This window comes from Synchiropus splendidus, chromosome 1, assembly GCF_027744825.2.
Source record: "Synchiropus splendidus isolate RoL2022-P1 chromosome 1, RoL_Sspl_1.0, whole genome shotgun sequence".
NCBI lineage: Eukaryota > Metazoa > Chordata > Actinopteri > Syngnathiformes > Callionymidae > Synchiropus > Synchiropus splendidus.
The window spans coordinates 2,841,877-2,860,141 of record NC_071334.1 but is presented as its reverse complement, the minus strand read 5'-3'; the positions used below and the strand labels follow the sequence as shown (position 1 = coordinate 2,860,141).

Genomic DNA, 18,265 nt, shown 5'->3' with positions numbered 1-18,265 from the left:
ATCCCATTTCCGCCAGGTAAAAAAAAAAAAAAAAAAAAACCAGTAAACCAAGCAGAAAAAAAAAATCACCAAGCCAAAAAAAACAAAAAAACAAAATCACCAAGCATAAAAAAAGATGTTTTTGCTGAGTGATTTTTTATTTATTTTTTTGCTTGGTGATTTTATTTTTTTCCCACATGGCAAGAATGGGCTTCAAGTGGTGATTAAAAAAAAGATTGCGTTTGGGTACTGTGGGGAATAACCTACTCCCTATCAGTAAAACATTCATTACTGTCACTTGTATATTGATATCAATGTAAAATTACTCCAAACATTTGTGTGATTAACAAAATATAGAGTATTCATGGCGATTTCAGCAGAAATCCAGTGAATTGCAACCAGAAAACAAGAACAAGACTATCAACGAGAAGAAATGCACATTTCCATGAACGCATCGCAGATGCACAGAGCACAACTGTGTTTTTTTTTTCCAAAATATGCGTTCAAATGCTGTGGGGAAAACGAACTGCTCATTAGTAAATCGTTCATCGCTCTTACTTATATATTGTCAGTGGTGTCAAAGCACTCGACAAATCTATGGGATTTGTAAACTATGGAAAATGATATCGATGTCGCCCGATTGCCACCAGATAATTTTATACCAAAACTGCCGAAGCCAATAAAATGCTGAGTTCCTTGAACGCACCTCGGGCGCAAAGCTTGCCGCCCCCGGTCACAAGGAATAGAAACAAGGTGTTTCGTTCCCCCAGACATGTTAACATGAAGCGTTTTTACTCACCTTAGTTGTCCATTCTGTGGTGTTTGTGGCAAATAATCCAAACGGAGGCAGAGTTTCGTATCGCACAACTTTACCAGCGAGCGGTTGGAGCGTCAATCTTAGACAGGCAGATCAATGCGCTAGAACAACAAATAGTGCGTGACAAGGCACAACAGATAATATTACTCCGATGGACTAAATAGTCCATACACGACACACTTCAATGTGAGTGGTCTGTATCACCGTAACTGTAGACAACAGTTGTGCTCTGTGCATCTGCGATGCGTTCATGGAAATGTGCATTTCTTCTCGTTGATAGTCTTGTTATTGTGTTCTAGTCTTGTTCTTGTTTTCTGGTTGCAATTCACTGGATTTCTGGTGAAATCGCCATGAATACTTTATATTTTGTTAATCACACAAATGTTTGGAGTAATTTTACATTGATATCAATATACAAGTGACAGTAATGAATGTTTTACTAAGAAATGGGCTTCCATACCTTTTTGTGCCCTTTGTTTGGTTGAATGTTTAATTGAATTCAGACATTGTTTCCTTTCAATGAAGAAACCAACTGAGGAAGGGGATCTGTGAGTAACTTTGGATTTGTGGATATGAAACTTGGCTGAGATTATAATAAAATTAATAATAAAATAAGATGAGACAACATAATAACATAAGACACAAGTGCTCTTCATACAAACCAAAAACAATATTCTTCCAAAATAATTCAAAACCAGTTATTATATTGACATTAATAAAGTTACAGATCTCTTGCCAGAAAATGTTCACAACAGGGCGGAGCCAGAAAAGATGTAAGGTAGATTCAGTGGAGGATTTACAAAAAAAGGATGTGTTATTCTGTTTCATAAAGAATGCCACTCGCGTTAGCTAGGCTCACGGCAAAGTAGCTCATGTCCCTTCACTCAGTGAAGTGTGATTTGGTCAGTCATGCGTTACTTCACAAGTGTAGCCTTGTGAAGTTGCACTTGCAAATGTAAATCTGGCCTGGAAGTGTCCCACCAGCTTCTTCCACCCAGCTGCAGCATCCATCTTCTGGTTTTATTGCACATTTTCTAAGAGTGAAATAAGTCTGAACACTGTTTGCAGGTGGATCAAATGTCCAGACTGCAGCGACTGATAGCTGCTGCTGACCATCATCTGCTGCCGAGTTTTCAGGACTCCTGCTGCAGAAGGTGACCAACAGAACAGGTACACATGCACAGGCGTATCAGTGAATGGATCACATTTGTGTATTTGTATGTGAAGTTTGAAGTGATAGCAGGAAGCTCCTGCTGGATCAGGCTTTCCACCTGGGTTAGAGGTAAGCGACAGGGATTAAAAAACAAAAATAAAAAAGAACAAAACAGAATGGAAGATCAAGAAATGACAAATGAAGAAGGAAGCAAAGGGGGAATTTAAATTTTTGACATTTTCTGAATTGGTGACATTGAAAACGCTAGATTTTGTCATGAGCAGCAAATCTCTCTCCACTCTGCAGCGGGCATTTTTATATGTCCACTTCCACCAGATGTTTCAGAACTACACACACCTTCAAAATAACAGGAAAAACAATGCACCAACACACATGTTGAGATGAGGGGCGCTGGTCCACCCAGCAGAAAGATGTAGGTGAGACATCACCTGCGAAAACCCCAACTAGAGGTGACTGACTCAAGTGTGTGTGTGTGTCCAGAAGATGAAAGAAGAAGATGCTACTGAGCAGCAGGAGTGCAGCTCCACTCAGGAGGGACAAGTGCCTCCTCTCATTAAAGAAGAGAAAGTTGAGAATGAAATAAAAGAAGAAGCCACATCATCTCTCACTGTTGTGAAGAGTGAGGATGACGAACTTGGATCCTGCAGCTCGACTCAACAACTGAAAACAGTTCACTTCAATTTCTTTGTCGTCAAAGGCACTCCGTGAGATTTCACATGTCGTGCCATTCCAGCAGTGGAGCAGCATTTCTTCCCACTATCAGAGAATCTCAGTAAGTTACCATCAGCATCTTTCTCCACTCTGACATGCACTTTTGGATTCTCCTCGAAGTTTGAACCGGACTGAATGTTACCAGCCTCTCTGCGGTCTTCATCTGTGCCACTGTGTTCCCAACAGCTTCTGTTTTAAATAAACAAAATGCAATATCGGAGAGAAAACTAGCAGCCGATATACATATTTAAATGGTTTTCTAGTATAAAAAAACTTTTTAAAAATTCAAATCACGGAATTCATACTCGGGTGTCTCGACACCAAACCCACCTGCCCTGACGGAACCTTTGCTGCCAGATACACAGCGGACTCAAGGGAGAGGTGGAGGGTTGTGTGGCTGTTGATCCTTGAATCGGATGTTGAAGACGTGTTCATAATTGGAGTTATGATACAAGGTTTTCTGATAACGTACAGTAACCGTTGGCAGCACTTTTGGCCATGGACAAGCTGCCCGTCTTGACTGATGATGCCAGCACTCGACTTTGTGAGCTCTGTCGCAAACTGGATGTGATTTCTGGGCTCCTTCACAAAGACATTCCGTTCTAAAACACCATGATCAGACCAACGTGTCAAGAGACTGCATCGAGGTGATGTTTGGCCGTCTCACGTGTGCGTTCCTGAAAATGCGGCTCATCGTTGTTGCTTCCGAGGCCCAGAATCCTGGGATCTTCTTCCACTTATTCGATAGCGTGAAACAAGAGAATTGAATGCAATATTTGGTCTCAACACTCGACAGGAGAAATGCAATGCCTTTAACAGACTGACGTTTTTTTGAAATCCCCCTTATGTTTTTGAAAAGCAAAGGCCACTGGAGTATAAGAGGAACATCAGAGTGTCCAATGAACAATGACGTTCCTGGACAATATGTATAAAGATGTACTCTGACTGGACTTGTTTTGAAAAATGAGTGAAACACTTTGATATGTAGTTTTCACCCCTAAATGTCATTACTATTATTAATAATAAGTAATAATTCACATTGTTTTTAGAGGACCTCCCCGATGAAGCCACGACAGACATTCGCTTCTCAAATTTCCCACTGTAACATTCTTCAGGAATATCTTCTCAAACACCGAGCTGTGGCAGCCATATTCATGTCACCGACCACCAGCCTTCCTGGGACGTGACGACACGCGTTAGCAGGCTTTTGCTAGGAATTTGAACCAGGGTGTCCAAAGCCCCGCCCCCAGGCCATTCACCTCCAGACACTACACGACAACAGCTTGCTCTGTACAAAGAAACCTTTTTATTAGTGGTGGGACTTTCATGAGTTAATCGCGATTAATTAATCGTAATTAACGCATTAAAATATTTGAATCGCATTTAATTGTTTTAATTGAATTGAACAGTTTGCTCTCCAGACAACAGGGAACCTTTGTCAGTGCAGGAGTTCCTGCTCCACTGATCCCACTGATGCAGCAGACACGTGGCAGCTAGGATGAGAACAACAACAACAAACATGGAGGAATCCTCCCTGAACCAAAGCAAACAAAAGCATCTGTTTGCTTTGGTTCAGGGAGGTTTTTCACTACACAATGACCAGGGTTTCCACCACTCTGAATGGACTTGACTTTCTTATACAAATATTTTCCAGACATGAAAAGAGCTTTAGTTTAAATAAGGTGATATAAAAACTTGAATGTAGCCACCATGGTGATTTATTGTGCTATGGTCAAACTGATGCAAAATAAACAATATTTTGTTGTTTTAATGTATGTATGGCTCCATCATGAGTTTCACTAATATACCAAATTCAATCAAATTGAAAAAATGTGGCTTCTTGTGGCAAATGTTCTTTTACCATTAAACTGCGATTAATTGAGATTAATTAATCTCAAATTCTCAAATTAATTAGATTCATTTTTTTTCAATCGAAACCTACCTCTACTTTTCATACAATCAAACATCTGAGTTAAATAATGGTTGACAGAGATGAAGTCAGCTCCGTGCCAAAATCCTCCTGGGATGAAAAAGCTATGAGTGAAAGTGTGGAACTTGTCTGCGGTTTCCTCCTGTGCCCAGCGTCAGACATCCCACCAAACACCAACTCGGGCTTAAACAGCGCTCCAGAATGACGCATGATGAATCGATAGGAAACCAAGATCTGGCACAACAGTTTTCCTAAACGGAAGCAGGAGAGACAGACACATCGTGACAGATTATCATCAGAAAAAACTGTCTTTCCAGCGGGATTGAGAACCAGGAGTAAGTCGGAAGGTTCCATGCTGGATGTGATTCCTTTAGTTTTAGAGTAAGTGTTAAAATCGAGGGTTAACCTGTATTGTCTCACTGTTATGGAAAGGTTAACCTGAACAAAGGTTCCTGCTTTTGTCGTGACCTGTTTTACGATCGTCCATTAAAGCAGCTGTGTTTCTTCTGATGAGGCCGTTCGACCTCTGTATTCCAGGAGCGGTAGTAGGGTCCGGATCCTTGGATGCAGGTCCTGTATGTTTCCAGTGGGCCTCGGTCTCCGCCAGGGTTGTGCTTTGTCTCCAACACTGTCCTTGGTTCACATGGACAGGAGTTCGAGGCGCAGCTCTGGGGAGGAGGCTTTGCAGTTTGGTGGTCTGAGGATCCAGTCACTGCTATTTGCCCATGATTTGGTTTTTGTCAGAGCAGTCAAATATTCTCTCAGAGAGACTTGGCTCCAATATCGCATGAAAGTCTCTCTTTTCAACTGGACTCAGGAGTAAAATACTGAGCTCCACATGATGCTTTCTGACTAAAGAGAAATGATTTATGACTTGAAACCATCTGTGTTGGAGTTTGGGTTCACTCTTTCAATGATCACATTTTGTTATTTGGCTAGATTTTCAGATTGCAATTTCATGTTGCATTTCGTCCAGATAAAACTGCTGCTGCATGGATGAGGAAGAAAGTCTGTGGGAGAAATAGTGTTATGGACTGAAATCAGACATTGGATAAAATAATAACTGTCCCAGGAGTTTGTTGCTGCTACATGATCTGGAGGGATTCATGGCCAACATAAATCACTCTGCACAATACATCCGTAATAGGACTTTGTGTTAACAAGTGTAAACAGCGCCCCCAGTCCCTTTGATCGAAACATACAAAGCTCTGCGGGCGGGTCCTGAGTTCTCATTAGGTTGTCAATCTCTAACTGCCTTAATGTTCCTTCAACCATTATTGACATTGAAGTAAAACATGACTGAAGAATACATTCATTTTGATGTGATTTCAAGTGAAGACTCCCTTTCATTCCAGCATTACCTCGCTCAGCTTGTTACATTTCCAAAACGTCACATCTGAATTCATGTGCAGCAAAAAAAAACAAAACGAAAAATATATAAAAACAAGCTAGCGTCCTCCTGTCACCCACTGACCCACAGAAGACTCGAACAACAAGGTTCAAGTTGACCAGTCAATTTTATACAAAAAAACACAGAGAAATCACAAACACTAGAAGAACTGAAGGTGTTGCAGCAAAAGTGGAGCGAGAAGGAAGAGGTGAGACAAGGAAGAAAGGGGCGAAGACGATGACACCTCCAGCTGAATAGACAGGAAGCTACAGCAGAGTAAAGACACTCCACAGCTGAGAGCAAACCCACTCATCAGGCCGTAGTTCAGCCCCTCTCCACGACCTGCTTCCCTTACACAAACCCAACAGGGCCCTGAAAACAAGGAGCCTTGCCCTCCATCCTCGTGATGTTTATCAAACCAAACAGCTAAATTAATAAAGAGTGGGATCCAGACCAATTATCGAGAGGGAAAAAAGATGAAAGTTAATTCCTCAGATGAAAACATCTACAGAAAGGTATAGACCATATTTTGATATTAAATAAATGATGAAAATGGAGCCCATCTATTCCAGTGAGATAAGGCACGTCATGGCTTGTAGAAGTCATGGTACAAACAACATCACAGCAGTTCAACACTTCACACCTTAAGAAGTGAGATGCCTCTCCAACATGGGATCCGATACATTTCTCAAAAGAAACGCCTGTGACAAATATTTTTCATACTCTTGGCAAGGTTAGGACTTTGATCTTGTCTGAATGACCTTATGTCACTTAAGACGTGTCAGCCACAATCCCCACATATTATAGAAGACTTGACTTTTACACACTGAGCAGATGGTTTGTTACATTTACATGAGTTCCAATTCGACGTATGCCTTCAGTGTCTCAATAACAGTAAAACTTCTGTCACACTATGGGCAACAGAAAGCTTTATCTCGAGTATGAATTGTCATGTGCTTTTTCAAGCCGCAACTTCTATGAAAACGTTTTTCACACTGGGGGCAGCTGAAAGGTTTTTCACCGGAGTGAATTCTCATGTGTCTTGTCAGTTTCCCAATCTCTATAAAACATTGTTCACACTGGGAGCAGGTGAAAGGTTTTTCACCAGTATGAATTCTCATGTGCAATTTCAGGGCCGAACGGCCTGTATAATGTTTATCACAGTGGGGGCAGCTGAAAGGCCTTTCTCCAGTGTGCATTCGCATGTGCATTTTCAAGCTGCACCTTCTATTAAAACGTTTTTCACACTGGGGGCAGCTGAAAGGTTTTTCTCCGGAGTGAATTCTCATGTGTCTTGTCAGTTTCCCGATCTCTGTAAAACATTGTTCACACTGGGAGCATCTGAAAGGCTTTTCTCCAGTATGAATTCTCATGTGCAATTTCAGTGCTGAACTGGCTGTATAATGTTTATCACACTGGGGGCAGCTGAAAGGCCTTTCTCCAGTGTGCATCCGCATGTGCATTTCCAAGCCGCACCTTCTATGAAAACGTTTTTCACACTGGGGGCAGCTGAAAGGCCTTTCTCCAGTGTGCATCTGCATGTGAATTTCCAGGTTGTTGCTGCGTGTAAAACATCCATCGCACTGGGAGCTGCTGGAAGGTTTTTCTCCGTTATGAGTTCTCATGTGCATTTTCAGGGAGGAACTTTGACTAAAATGTTTATCACTGGTTTCTCCCCAGTCTTCACTGTCGTCAGTGTCAGATTCAGAGCACAGCGACCTCTGCTGGTCAGCATGAAGAGATGTGTCCAAGTCGCTGGCTGGGTTTGGTCCTCCACACTTGTCTCCATCAGCTTCTGTTTTCACTTGTTGTGTCAAGCTGCTGATTCCAAGTTCATCATCCTCACTCTTCACAAGAGACAGGGGGGAGGCTGTGGTTCTGTTGACTTGACTCTCAATTTCTTCCTCTTCTGTTTTCAGTTGTTGATCAAAGCTGCTGGTTCCAGCCTCATCATATTCACTCTTCACATCAATGAGGAAGGTCTGGATCTCTTCTTTTTCTTCTTTAATGAGAGGATGTTCTTGTCCCTCTTGACTCATACTGGAGCTGCACTCCTGCTGTTCTGAAGTATCTTCTCCTTCGATCATCAGCTGCTGTTGGAGATCTGCAGGGACACACACACAGAAAAAGCCAACAGAGTGAAATGCAGTTCTCAGTATTATATTTAAGTTCCATCAGCTCAAGAAGGAAACACGTGTATCTTGACAATAATCCTGAAGTCACTCTGAGCAACACACGATCTCAACATACAAGGAGCAGGTGGAGGGATGATATCACTTCACTGGCCTGGGAGCGTCTGGGGATCCTCCGGCCGGAGCTGCTGGATGTTACCCAGGAGAGTTTAGCACAGCCTTTTGAAGCCCCTGTGACCCGGCAACGGATTAGGATGGATGGATGGATGGATGGATGGATGGATGGATGGATGGATGGTTGGATGGATGGATGGATGGTTGGATGGATGGATGGATTTTGATGGAGGCTGGAGATGGAGTTTTATTTCTGTGTTGAACCAACCCAGCAAATACAGGTCACTTTTGTGATGGGTGCCCTTTTTTCCAGCTTAGGCACCAGACGCCCAAAATGTCTGACGCGTGGTGTCCCTGTACCTGGTCTGCTGTCTCCGGTCTCCAACATGATTCTGTTGTAGGACTCTTTCCATCTCTTCAGTCTGGACATTGTAATCCACCTGAAGATTTTACAGACAACAACACTCAACAAAAACCTAAAGCAGAAGCATAAACTAATGTATGAAAGTGTATGTCAGGCTTTTAATGAGAGGGGCGTCTGAACTGCAAAATGTGACAAATTGGACAAATTTCTCGTTCAGACGGACGCCCTAACATTTTAATCAGTGCCTGCATAATGCCCCAATCATAGTCTCATCATATTTTCCTGAAAAGGAAGTTTCTGCGCAGTATTTCCGCTGAGTACGATAAATTCGCCACGTCTCAACCCTGCACCGGCACCGGAACCTTGGCCATCGTGGACATCCTATTTGTTTACGGGCCAAATCATGCGGTTATTCACATCTCGCAATTTGCCACACTCGCATTTTCATTGGTCGACGAGGCATGGAAGAGCGACGCTATCAGCTGGCTGTTTGACACTGACTTTCTCACATAGCGAGAACTGCGCTGGGGAGTTTGCCAGCATTTGCCGAAAAACGTATGTATTAACTTGTACATACTTTATAGAAAAATATTTACAGATGTTGCCGTCCTTTTTTCATGTAAGGGTTATAAAACATTTTCCAAACCAAATCTTGTATGTTTACGTCCTGGTGTGTCGTGGAGGGGAATGGGCCGGGGTGGGGTTATGGGTTGGGGGCGTGTCATGTGGGCGTGGCTATGGACGCCCTGTTTCAAAATCCTAGCTAAAATCCTGCTGCATGTTCACACCAAAACCAAATAACATTTAATCTGGCTTTATTGCACGATATGGCATATCATTAAATTGGACTATTTAAGTTTAAGAATTCATTTTAATTGATGAAACTTTTCCTTGTCAATATGACACCATACGGGACGACAGAGAGGAGGAGTATCGGAGACTGCTCAGGGACTTTGCTGCATGGTGCCGCACCAACCACCTACAGCTCAACACCTCTAAAACGAAGGAGCTGGTTATTGACTTCGGGAGGTCCAGACCAAGACCGCAACCAGTCCTGTTAGAGGGAGCTGAGGAGGAGGCTGTGGACTGTTACAAGTACCTTGGGCTGTGGCTGGACAATAAACTGGACTGGACAACACACAACAGCCCTCTGTACAGGAAGACAGAGGGCAGGATGTACTTCCTGAGGAGACTGCGGTCCTTCTACATCTGCAGTACACTGCTGCAGATGTTTTACCAGTCTGTGGTTGCCGGTGTCCTTTTCTATATCGTGGTGTGCTGGGGGGGGGCAACATATCCAAGAAGGACACTTCCAGACTGGACAATCTGATCAGGCCGGCTCTGTGGTCGGCATGAGGCTGGACTCTCTGGTGACCGTGGCAGAGTTGAGGACTCTGGACAAACTGCTGGATATTATGGACAACACCAGCCACCCTCTGCACACCGTCCTCAGCAACCAGAGGAGCTTGTTCAGTGAAAGGCTGCTGCTCCCCAAGTGTCGGACCAACAGACTCAAGAACTCTTTAGTACACCATGCCATCGTACTCTACAACTCCTCACTTGGGGCGAGGAAGTAGCAGGGTACGCTACACTACATAGTAATGGACACTTGTTCAAACACCCGCCTCTCTGGTGCAATAACCTATTTTAATCTAGTTTAATTTTGAATTCTTATTATTCTCTGTGTGATGCTCTTCCTGACTGCATGTCCTTTCTTGCCTCCATTGCTGCTGGAAATGTAAATTTCCTGGAGGGAGTCTTCCCAAAAGGATCAATAAAGTCAAGTCTAATTACTTTTCAACATGACACCATAATTTAATATGTAGCTTTTGCAAACGGATGATTGTGTGCAGAACCGATGTGACAGACAGCTGTCGGTTGATCACTCAGTATAGTCATTACAGGGGAGCAGGTATGGCACCCATGGCTGAAGAGTTCTCTACAGTGTTGCAGGACGACACAGCACCTGAACTGATGGTGGAAAAGAAGCACGTTCTTCCATTTCAGAGTGATTTAGATGTTAAACCGTTGCTGCTTGTTGTCACGAAGCACGTTCATGTGTTTCGCAAAGGATCATGGGATGATATTATTATTCAGACACAACACAAGCTGGAAGTCATTCTGGCGTCTTGATGGTCAATAAACCGAGATCAGGCAGACGAATAAGACTACACAGCAACATATGGTAACAATTAAATAATGGTGAAGGACGAAGAAAGTCTAATCTAAAAACCAAACCAGAGAAAAGACCGGTCAAAACACAGGCGCTGACCTCGCTCCGGATACAGACGCAGCTTCCTTGGCTTCTTCAGTTAGCTTCAGGCTAAAGAGCCACAAGATGAGCGGATATCAACACGCATCGACAGACACGGAGTTTTCTGGATAGAACTTAGACGAATGTGTAGTGAATCCGAGGAACAATGATCCACTAACTGCCCAATAAAACAACTGTTGCACCAGCAGAAATCCAGGAATAAACCAGGAAGCTGACGGACGCAGACAGAGAGACTCACTCGAGGTCAAACACCCGGATGTGTTCCCGAGAGAAAGGCTCACTGGCGCCCCCTGACGGCTCCAACGAGTCAGTTACAATTTAAACTAACGCCGACACAAACGTCTGTGTATAATAATCTAAACCACTACAGGCCAGTGACGCTGACATCTCATCAGATGAAGACTCTGGAGAGACTCATCCTCGCCCACCTGCTCCCACTGCTGAGCTCCTCCATGGACCTGCTGCAGTTGGCCGACCAGCCTGGCATCGATGTGCTCTCTGGACTCAGTGGAGGAGGTGGGAGACAGGAGGACTGTGGCCAAGCTGTCACCCCTGATGGTCCACCTGTCTCACCTCCTCCTTCAAAATAAAGAGATCTCCAACTCATCCAGAAATAAAATTCACTAACTTGTGGTGTAGTGGTGTGATCCAGGAACGATACATGATATATGGGTCAAAATCTGCGACATTTCGTCTCAGATTTCAGTTGGGAATTACTTTTGACTTTTATTTTGGGCAGAATATATGCCGCGAGACATTTTCATGGCATCTCTGTCTCTCTGGGTCACATGCGTAACAGTCCAGTGACGTCATGACAGACACACCCCCCAAGTTTGGGCCAGACCAAGTTCTCTTTTATGCTATACCCTCATTTGCGACAGTCTAGGTACAACTTCTCAAAACAGTGCAATGGCAACCTCTGGCGTCCAAAGGCTTAAGACTTAACTTTTCCATGCAGAGAGATCTGATGAAAGGTCCTATTGCAGTTACTCTGTGTTAAATATTTCCCACAATGGGAGCAAAGTAGGGTTTTTCTCCAGTGTGAATTCTAATGTGCCGAGTCAGGTTACCTGAAAGTGAGAAACATTTACCGCAATGGGAGCACTTAAATGACTTTTTTCCCCCCCTTTTTGTCCACACATGTTTGGATCCTCAACAGAGTTTAAAGCAGAATGAGTGTCATTGGTTTCTCCCCAGTCTTCACTGTCGTCAGTGTCAGATTCAGAGCACAGCGACCTCTGCTGGTCAGCATGAAGAGATGTGTCCATCTCCTGTACTTGCTTTCACCAACACCACAATTGTCATGCAAATATTTCTGAAAAGATTTAAAGCAGAACCAACTCAAAAACAAGAATTGTCCAATGCGTGCAGAGATCGTTGGTGCATCTATATCCGGTCATTTCCAAATAAGGGCCCTTTGAAGTTGCTGATGGGAGTGTAATGCAGATGATTTCACCAACTCACCACGCTTCCTGGGTGCATTCGTGGAGAAGTCTACTTACAGTCTATGTAAGTTTCATTGATGCCAACCTCGCGGCATGTCCAGAAGAAAAGCCTTGTTCTTTTAACCTGAACTTCAATGGGAGAAGGCAACTTCACGATCACAGGTTGTCGGACAATGTCACCGGGAGGCCCTTTATTTTTCAACAGCAACAAAACTCAGAAGCAACAAAACAACATTTACGATCGACAAAAAAGACAAACAACAGAGAAAAGAATAGCACAGTCAAAACAAAGTGACTCACTTCACTCCCGATGCAAAGATGTCTTTACTTCTTCAGCCAGTTCACGCTTAAACAGCCACGAAATGATCAGATACCAGCAAGCATCAACAGTGATAATGGTGATAATAGGTTAGATGCTGGATGTGATTTGTTTGATTTTAGAACAATATTGTTCATATTGAGTGTTTCCCTATATTGTCTCACTTTTACGGAAAGGTTTACCTGGACAAAAACGGTTCACTATTTTATGATTGTCCATTAAAGCAGCTGTGTTTCTTCTGACGAGGCCCCCTAGTGGAGGCCATTCAATCTCTGCATTCCCTGAGCAGGTGTCATGCCTGGATCCTGTATGTTTCCAGTGGGCTTCGGTCTCCACCTGGGTTGTGCTTTGTTTGGGTTTGCAGTTTGGTGGCCTGAGGATCCAGTCACTGCTATTTGCAGATGATATGGTTCTTGTGGCTTCATCACGGTACGACCTTCAACTCTTGCTAGACGGGTTTCCATCCGAGTGTGAAGCGAATGGGTTGGTGATCTACACATCTAATTCAGAGGCTATAATTCTCACACCTGCACCACACAGTCTGCACTATTGAGTTTCCACCTCAGGGTATTTGGTCCATTTCCTCAGAGCAGTCAGGTATTCCCTCAGAGAGATTTGGTATCGCAGAACAGTCAGTGGTTACTCAAGTGAAGCTACTGACCCACAGAAAACTCAAACAAAAAGGTTTAAGTTGAGCAGTGATTTTTCTTCTTTTTTTTTTTTTTTTTACAAAAAACACAAATAAATCACACACAATAACAAGAACCAAAGGCGTTGCAGCAAAAGTGGAGCGAGAAGAAAGAGAAGAGACAAGGAAGAACCGGATACATTTCTCAAAAGAAACGCTTGTGACAAATATTTTTAATAGTCATGGCAAGATTAAGACTTTGATCTTGTCTGAATGATCTTACGTCACTTAAGACGTGTCAGCCACAATCCCCAATATTATGGAAGACTTGACTTTTACACACTGAGCAGATGGTTTGTTACATTTGCATGAGTTCGAAATGGAACTTGTTCATTCAGGTTCCATTTCGATGCCAAACTTTATAATCAACGGTTTCTCACCAGTGTGGTATGACGTAAGCCTTGAGAGTTTCAATAACTGTAAAACTTCTGTCACACTATGGGCAACAGAAAGCTTTATCTCGAGTATGAATTGTCATGTGCCTTTTCAAGCCACACCTTCTATTAAAACTTTTTTCACACTGGGGGCAGCTGAAAGGTTTTTCTCCGGAGTGAATTCTCATGTGTCTTGTCAGTTTCCCAACCTCTATGAAACATTGCTCACACTGGGAGCATCTAAAAGGCTTTTCACAAGTATGAACTCTCATGTGCAATTTCAGGGCCGAACGGCCTGTATAATGTTTATCACACTGGGGGCAGCTGAAAGGCCTTTCTCCAGTGTGCAATCGCATGTGCTTTTTCAGGGTCTTGCTGGATATAAAACGTTTGTCACACAGGGAGCAGCTGAAAGGTTTTTCTCCGGTGTGCATCAGCATGTGCATTTCCAGGGTTTTGCTGTGTGTAAAACGTTTATCACACTGGGAACAGCTGAAAGTTTTTTCTCCAGAATGCGTTATCATGTGCATTTTCAAGGAGGAACTTCTACGAAAATGTTTCTCACATTGGGAGCAGTTGAAAGGTTTTTCTCCTGTGTGAATTCTCATGTGCACTGTCAGGGCTGAATTGCTGGTACAATGTGTATCGCACTCTGGGCAGCTGAAAGGCCTTACTCCAGTGTGCATTTGCGTGTGCATTTTCAGGGTTTTGCTGCATGTAAAACGTTTGTCACACTGGGAGCAACTGAAAGGTTGTTCTCCAGTATGAATTCTCATGTGCATTTTCAGGTCTGAACTTCTGCTAAAATGTTTATCACACTGGGAGCAGCTGAAAGGTTTTTCTCCGGTGTGAATTCTCATGTGACCTGTCAAAGTACTTTTCTGAGCAAAGCATTTACCACAGTGAGTGCAGCTATAAGGCTTTTCTCCTGTGTGAATTCTGATGTGTTGTTTCAGCTTGGTTGTACTTCCGAAACCTCTACCACAGTGAGTGCAGCTGAAAGGTTTATCTCCTGTGTGAATCCTGATGTGACCTATCAAAGTACTTTTCTGAGCAAAGCATTTACCACAGTGCGTGCAGCTATAAGGCTTTTCTCCTGTGTGAATTCTCATGTGTTGTTTCAGCTTGGTTGTATTTCTGAAACATTTATCACAGTGAGTGCAGCTGAAAGGTTTCTCTCCTGTGTGGATTTTCATGTGATTGCCCAATATAGTTTTTGTAGTAAAAGATTTATCACACAGAGAGCACCTAGAAAGTTTTTCTCCCGTGTGTTTTCTCATGTGCCGGTTGAGGCTAAGAGAAAAAGAGAAACATTTACCGCAATGTGAGCACTTAAATGACTTTTTTTTTCTTTTTTGTCCACAAATGTTTGGATCCTCAACAGAGTTTGAAGCAGAATGATTGTTACTGGTTTCTCCCCAGTCTTCACTGTCGTCAGTGTCAGATTCAGAGCACAGCGACCTCTGCTGGTCAGCATGAAGAGATGTGTCCAAGTCGCTGGCTGGGTTTGGTCCTCCACACTTGTCTCCATCAGCTTCTGTTTTCACTTGTTGTGTCAAGCTGCTGATTCCAAGTTCATCATCCTCACTCTTCACAAGAGACAGGGGGGAGGCTGTGGTTCTGTTGACTTGACTCTCAATTTCTTTCTCTTCTGTTTCCAGTTGTTGATCAAAGCTGCTGGTTCCAGCCTCATCATATTCACTCTTCACATCAATGAGGAAGGTCTGGATCTCTTCTTTTTCTTCTTTAATGAGAGGATGTTCTCGTCCCTCTTGACTCATACTGGAGCTGCACTCCTGCTGTTCTGAAGTATCTTCTCCTTCGATCATCAGCTGCTGTTGGAGATCTGCAGGGACACACACACACAGAAAAAGCCAACAGAGTGAAATGCAGTTCTCAGTATTATATTTAAGTTCCATCAGCTCAAGAAGGCAACACGTGTATCTTGACAATAATCCTGAAGTCACTCAGAGCAACACACGATCTCAACATATAAGGAGCAGGTGGAGGGATGATATCACTTCACTGGCCTGGGAGCGTCTGGGGATCCTCCGGCCGGAGCTGCTGGATGTTACCCAGGAGAGTTTAGCACAGCCTTTTGAAGCCCCTGTGACCCGGCAACGGATTAGGATGGATGGATGGATGGATGGATGGATGGATGGATGGATGGGTGGATGGATGGATGGATGGATGGATGGATGGATGGATGGATGGATGGATGGATGGATGGATGGATGGATGGGTGGATGGATGGATGGATGGATGGATGGATGGATGGAACTAGTCTTGCACCACAGCCGTCATCGTCCAAGCCCTGCGCTAATCTGACAATCTCACAACTGAGATCGAAACTTGAGGGTCCAGGTATTGGTTACGAACTTTTTACTTTATTGATTGGTGATAAACCACATGCATATGTTCGGACCACTATGTCACCGCGAAGACACGTTATGGATTTTGATGGAGGCTGGAGGACGGAGTTTTTTTCTGTGTTGAACCAACGCAGCAAAAACAGGTCACTTTTGTGATGGGTGCCCTTTTTTCCAGCTTAGGCACCAGACGCCCAAAATGTCTGACGCGTGGTGTCCCTGTACCTGGTCTGCTGTCTCCAGTCTCCAACATGATTCTGTTGTAGGACACTTTCCATCTCTTCAGTCTGGACATTGTAATCCACCTGAAGATTTTACAGAGACAAACACTCAACAAAAACATAAAAGCAGAAGCATGTTACATGCATCGAAACTTAAGTTCATTCATTCATTATATTGCATGTCATTCAAGTTTCAAACTTCAGAATTTTTGTTCAGTGGACATGCCTTTTCCTTATCAACACGTGAGATACTTGAGTTGGTTATTTTATTTATGCTGGTATTAGCTGGTAACTATTGGAGGCTCAACATTCACAGGATAGGAAAAACAACATTATATGCAGGCGGTAGCCAGGGCAGCCATGTAGACGAGTTGATTGGCGCTCCGGCTGATGGGTCCTCAGAAGTTGAAGGACCCGAGCAAAATTGCATCGTGTCACTGCCTGATGTGGTCCACCTGCCTGATGCCGTCCGCCGGGAAATTCCGGGACTGGAACCGGAAATTGCGCATGTTTTACCAGCTGACGTTTACTGGTAAGTGCATGCGCCCCTGGTTATATCATGCACAGGCGAGTTTTTTTTTTTAACTTATTAAAATATTTGTTGACTTCTACAGTCTAGATTAAGGGTTAGGGTTAGGTCTGTGCAGTTTGGCTGTGACAAAGAAATAAACCAAAGTCACGCTTGTTTACCGTAAACCGGTCCGTCGGTAACTTCCTGCTCCAGCACCATCATTTCCAGCGGACCACATCAGGCAGACAGACCAGATCGTACTCATGCATGTGCGTAAAAACGTATAATTTCCAGATTTTACTGTTAAATATAGACTATTTTGACAACTATTCAAAAAACACACACACATTTACGCGATATAACCAATAAACATAATTCGTAGACCTTGCGCATGTGTGTTTCTAACATCCAGTTCCAGCCCCGGTGGATGACATCAGGCGGAGCCATCGTGGCTGCATCGGGTCATATCGAGTGTCGTGTTCTGTGTTTGCAGAAATAAAGAGAATTCAACATAACACACAGAGGATTTCTTGAGTCGCATCTAAGCGTGATACAAACATGACACCATAATTTAAGTATTTTACTTTTGCAAACGGATGATTGTGTGCAGAACCGATGTGACAGGCAGCTGTCGGTTGATCACTCAGTATAGTCATTACAGGGGAGCAGGTATGGCACCATGGCTGAAGAGTTCTCTACAGTGTTGCAGGACGACACAGCACCTGAACTGATGGTGGAAAAGAAGCACGTTCTTCCATTTCAGAGTGATTTAGATGTGAAACCGTTGATGCTTGACGTCACGAAGCACGTTCATGTGTTTCGCAAAGGATCATGGGATGATATTATGATTCAGACACAACACAAGCTGGAAGTCATTCTGGCGTCTTAATGGTTAATAAACCGAGATCAGACAGACGAATAAGACTACACAGCAACATATAGTAACAATCAAATAATGGTGAAGGACGAGGGGAGTCTAATCTAAAAACCAAACCAGAGAAGAGACCGGTCAAAACACAGGCGCTCACCTCGCTCCGGATACAGACGCAGCTTCCTTGGCTTCTTCAGTTAGCTTCAGGCTAAAGAGCCACAAGATGAGCGGATATCAACACGCATCGACAGACACGGAGTTTTCTGGATAGAATTTAGACGAATGTCTAGTGAATCCGAGGAACAATGATCCACTAACTGCCCAATAAAACAACTGTTGCACCAGCAGAAATCCAGGAATAAACCAGGAAGCTGATGGACGCAGACAGAGAGACTCACTCGAGGTCAAACACCCGGATGTGTTCCCGAGAGAAAGGCTCACTGGCGCCCCCTGACGGCTCCAACGAGTCAGTTACAATTTAAACTCTTTCACGATAGACACACAAGTATTAAAACAATAATCTATTAATGGAGCCTTGTTTGACAGTTCCATGCTGCATGTTGATCATAATGTAGCGACCT

At 43.5% G+C, this 18,265-nt stretch overlaps 1 protein-coding gene across 10 annotated transcripts; it reads right to left on the bottom strand.

The window, feature by feature from the left end:
• Positions 1-6,075: 6,075 nt before the first annotated feature.
• On the bottom strand, positions 6,076-18,079 carry LOC128752374 (gastrula zinc finger protein XlCGF57.1-like). Of its 10 annotated transcripts, XM_053853541.1 has the most exons (5): positions 17,842-18,079; positions 17,398-17,540; positions 17,198-17,294; positions 16,307-16,386; positions 13,497-15,558 (listed from the first exon to the last, which is right to left on the bottom strand). In XM_053853541.1, the coding sequence occupies exons 4-5, from the start codon at positions 16,374-16,376 to the stop codon at positions 13,775-13,777; spliced, it is 1,854 nt and encodes a 617-aa protein (XP_053709516.1). In that variant the 5' UTR covers positions 16,377-16,386; positions 17,198-17,294; positions 17,398-17,540; positions 17,842-18,079; the 3' UTR covers positions 13,497-13,774. The 10 variants fall into 10 exon arrangements, with proteins under 10 accessions (XP_053709550.1, XP_053709577.1, XP_053709569.1 ...); XM_053853522.1 differs by having other exon boundaries at positions 16,307-17,294; XM_053853550.1 differs by lacking the exon at positions 17,398-17,540.
• Between the last annotated feature and the right edge of the window lie 186 nt (positions 18,080-18,265).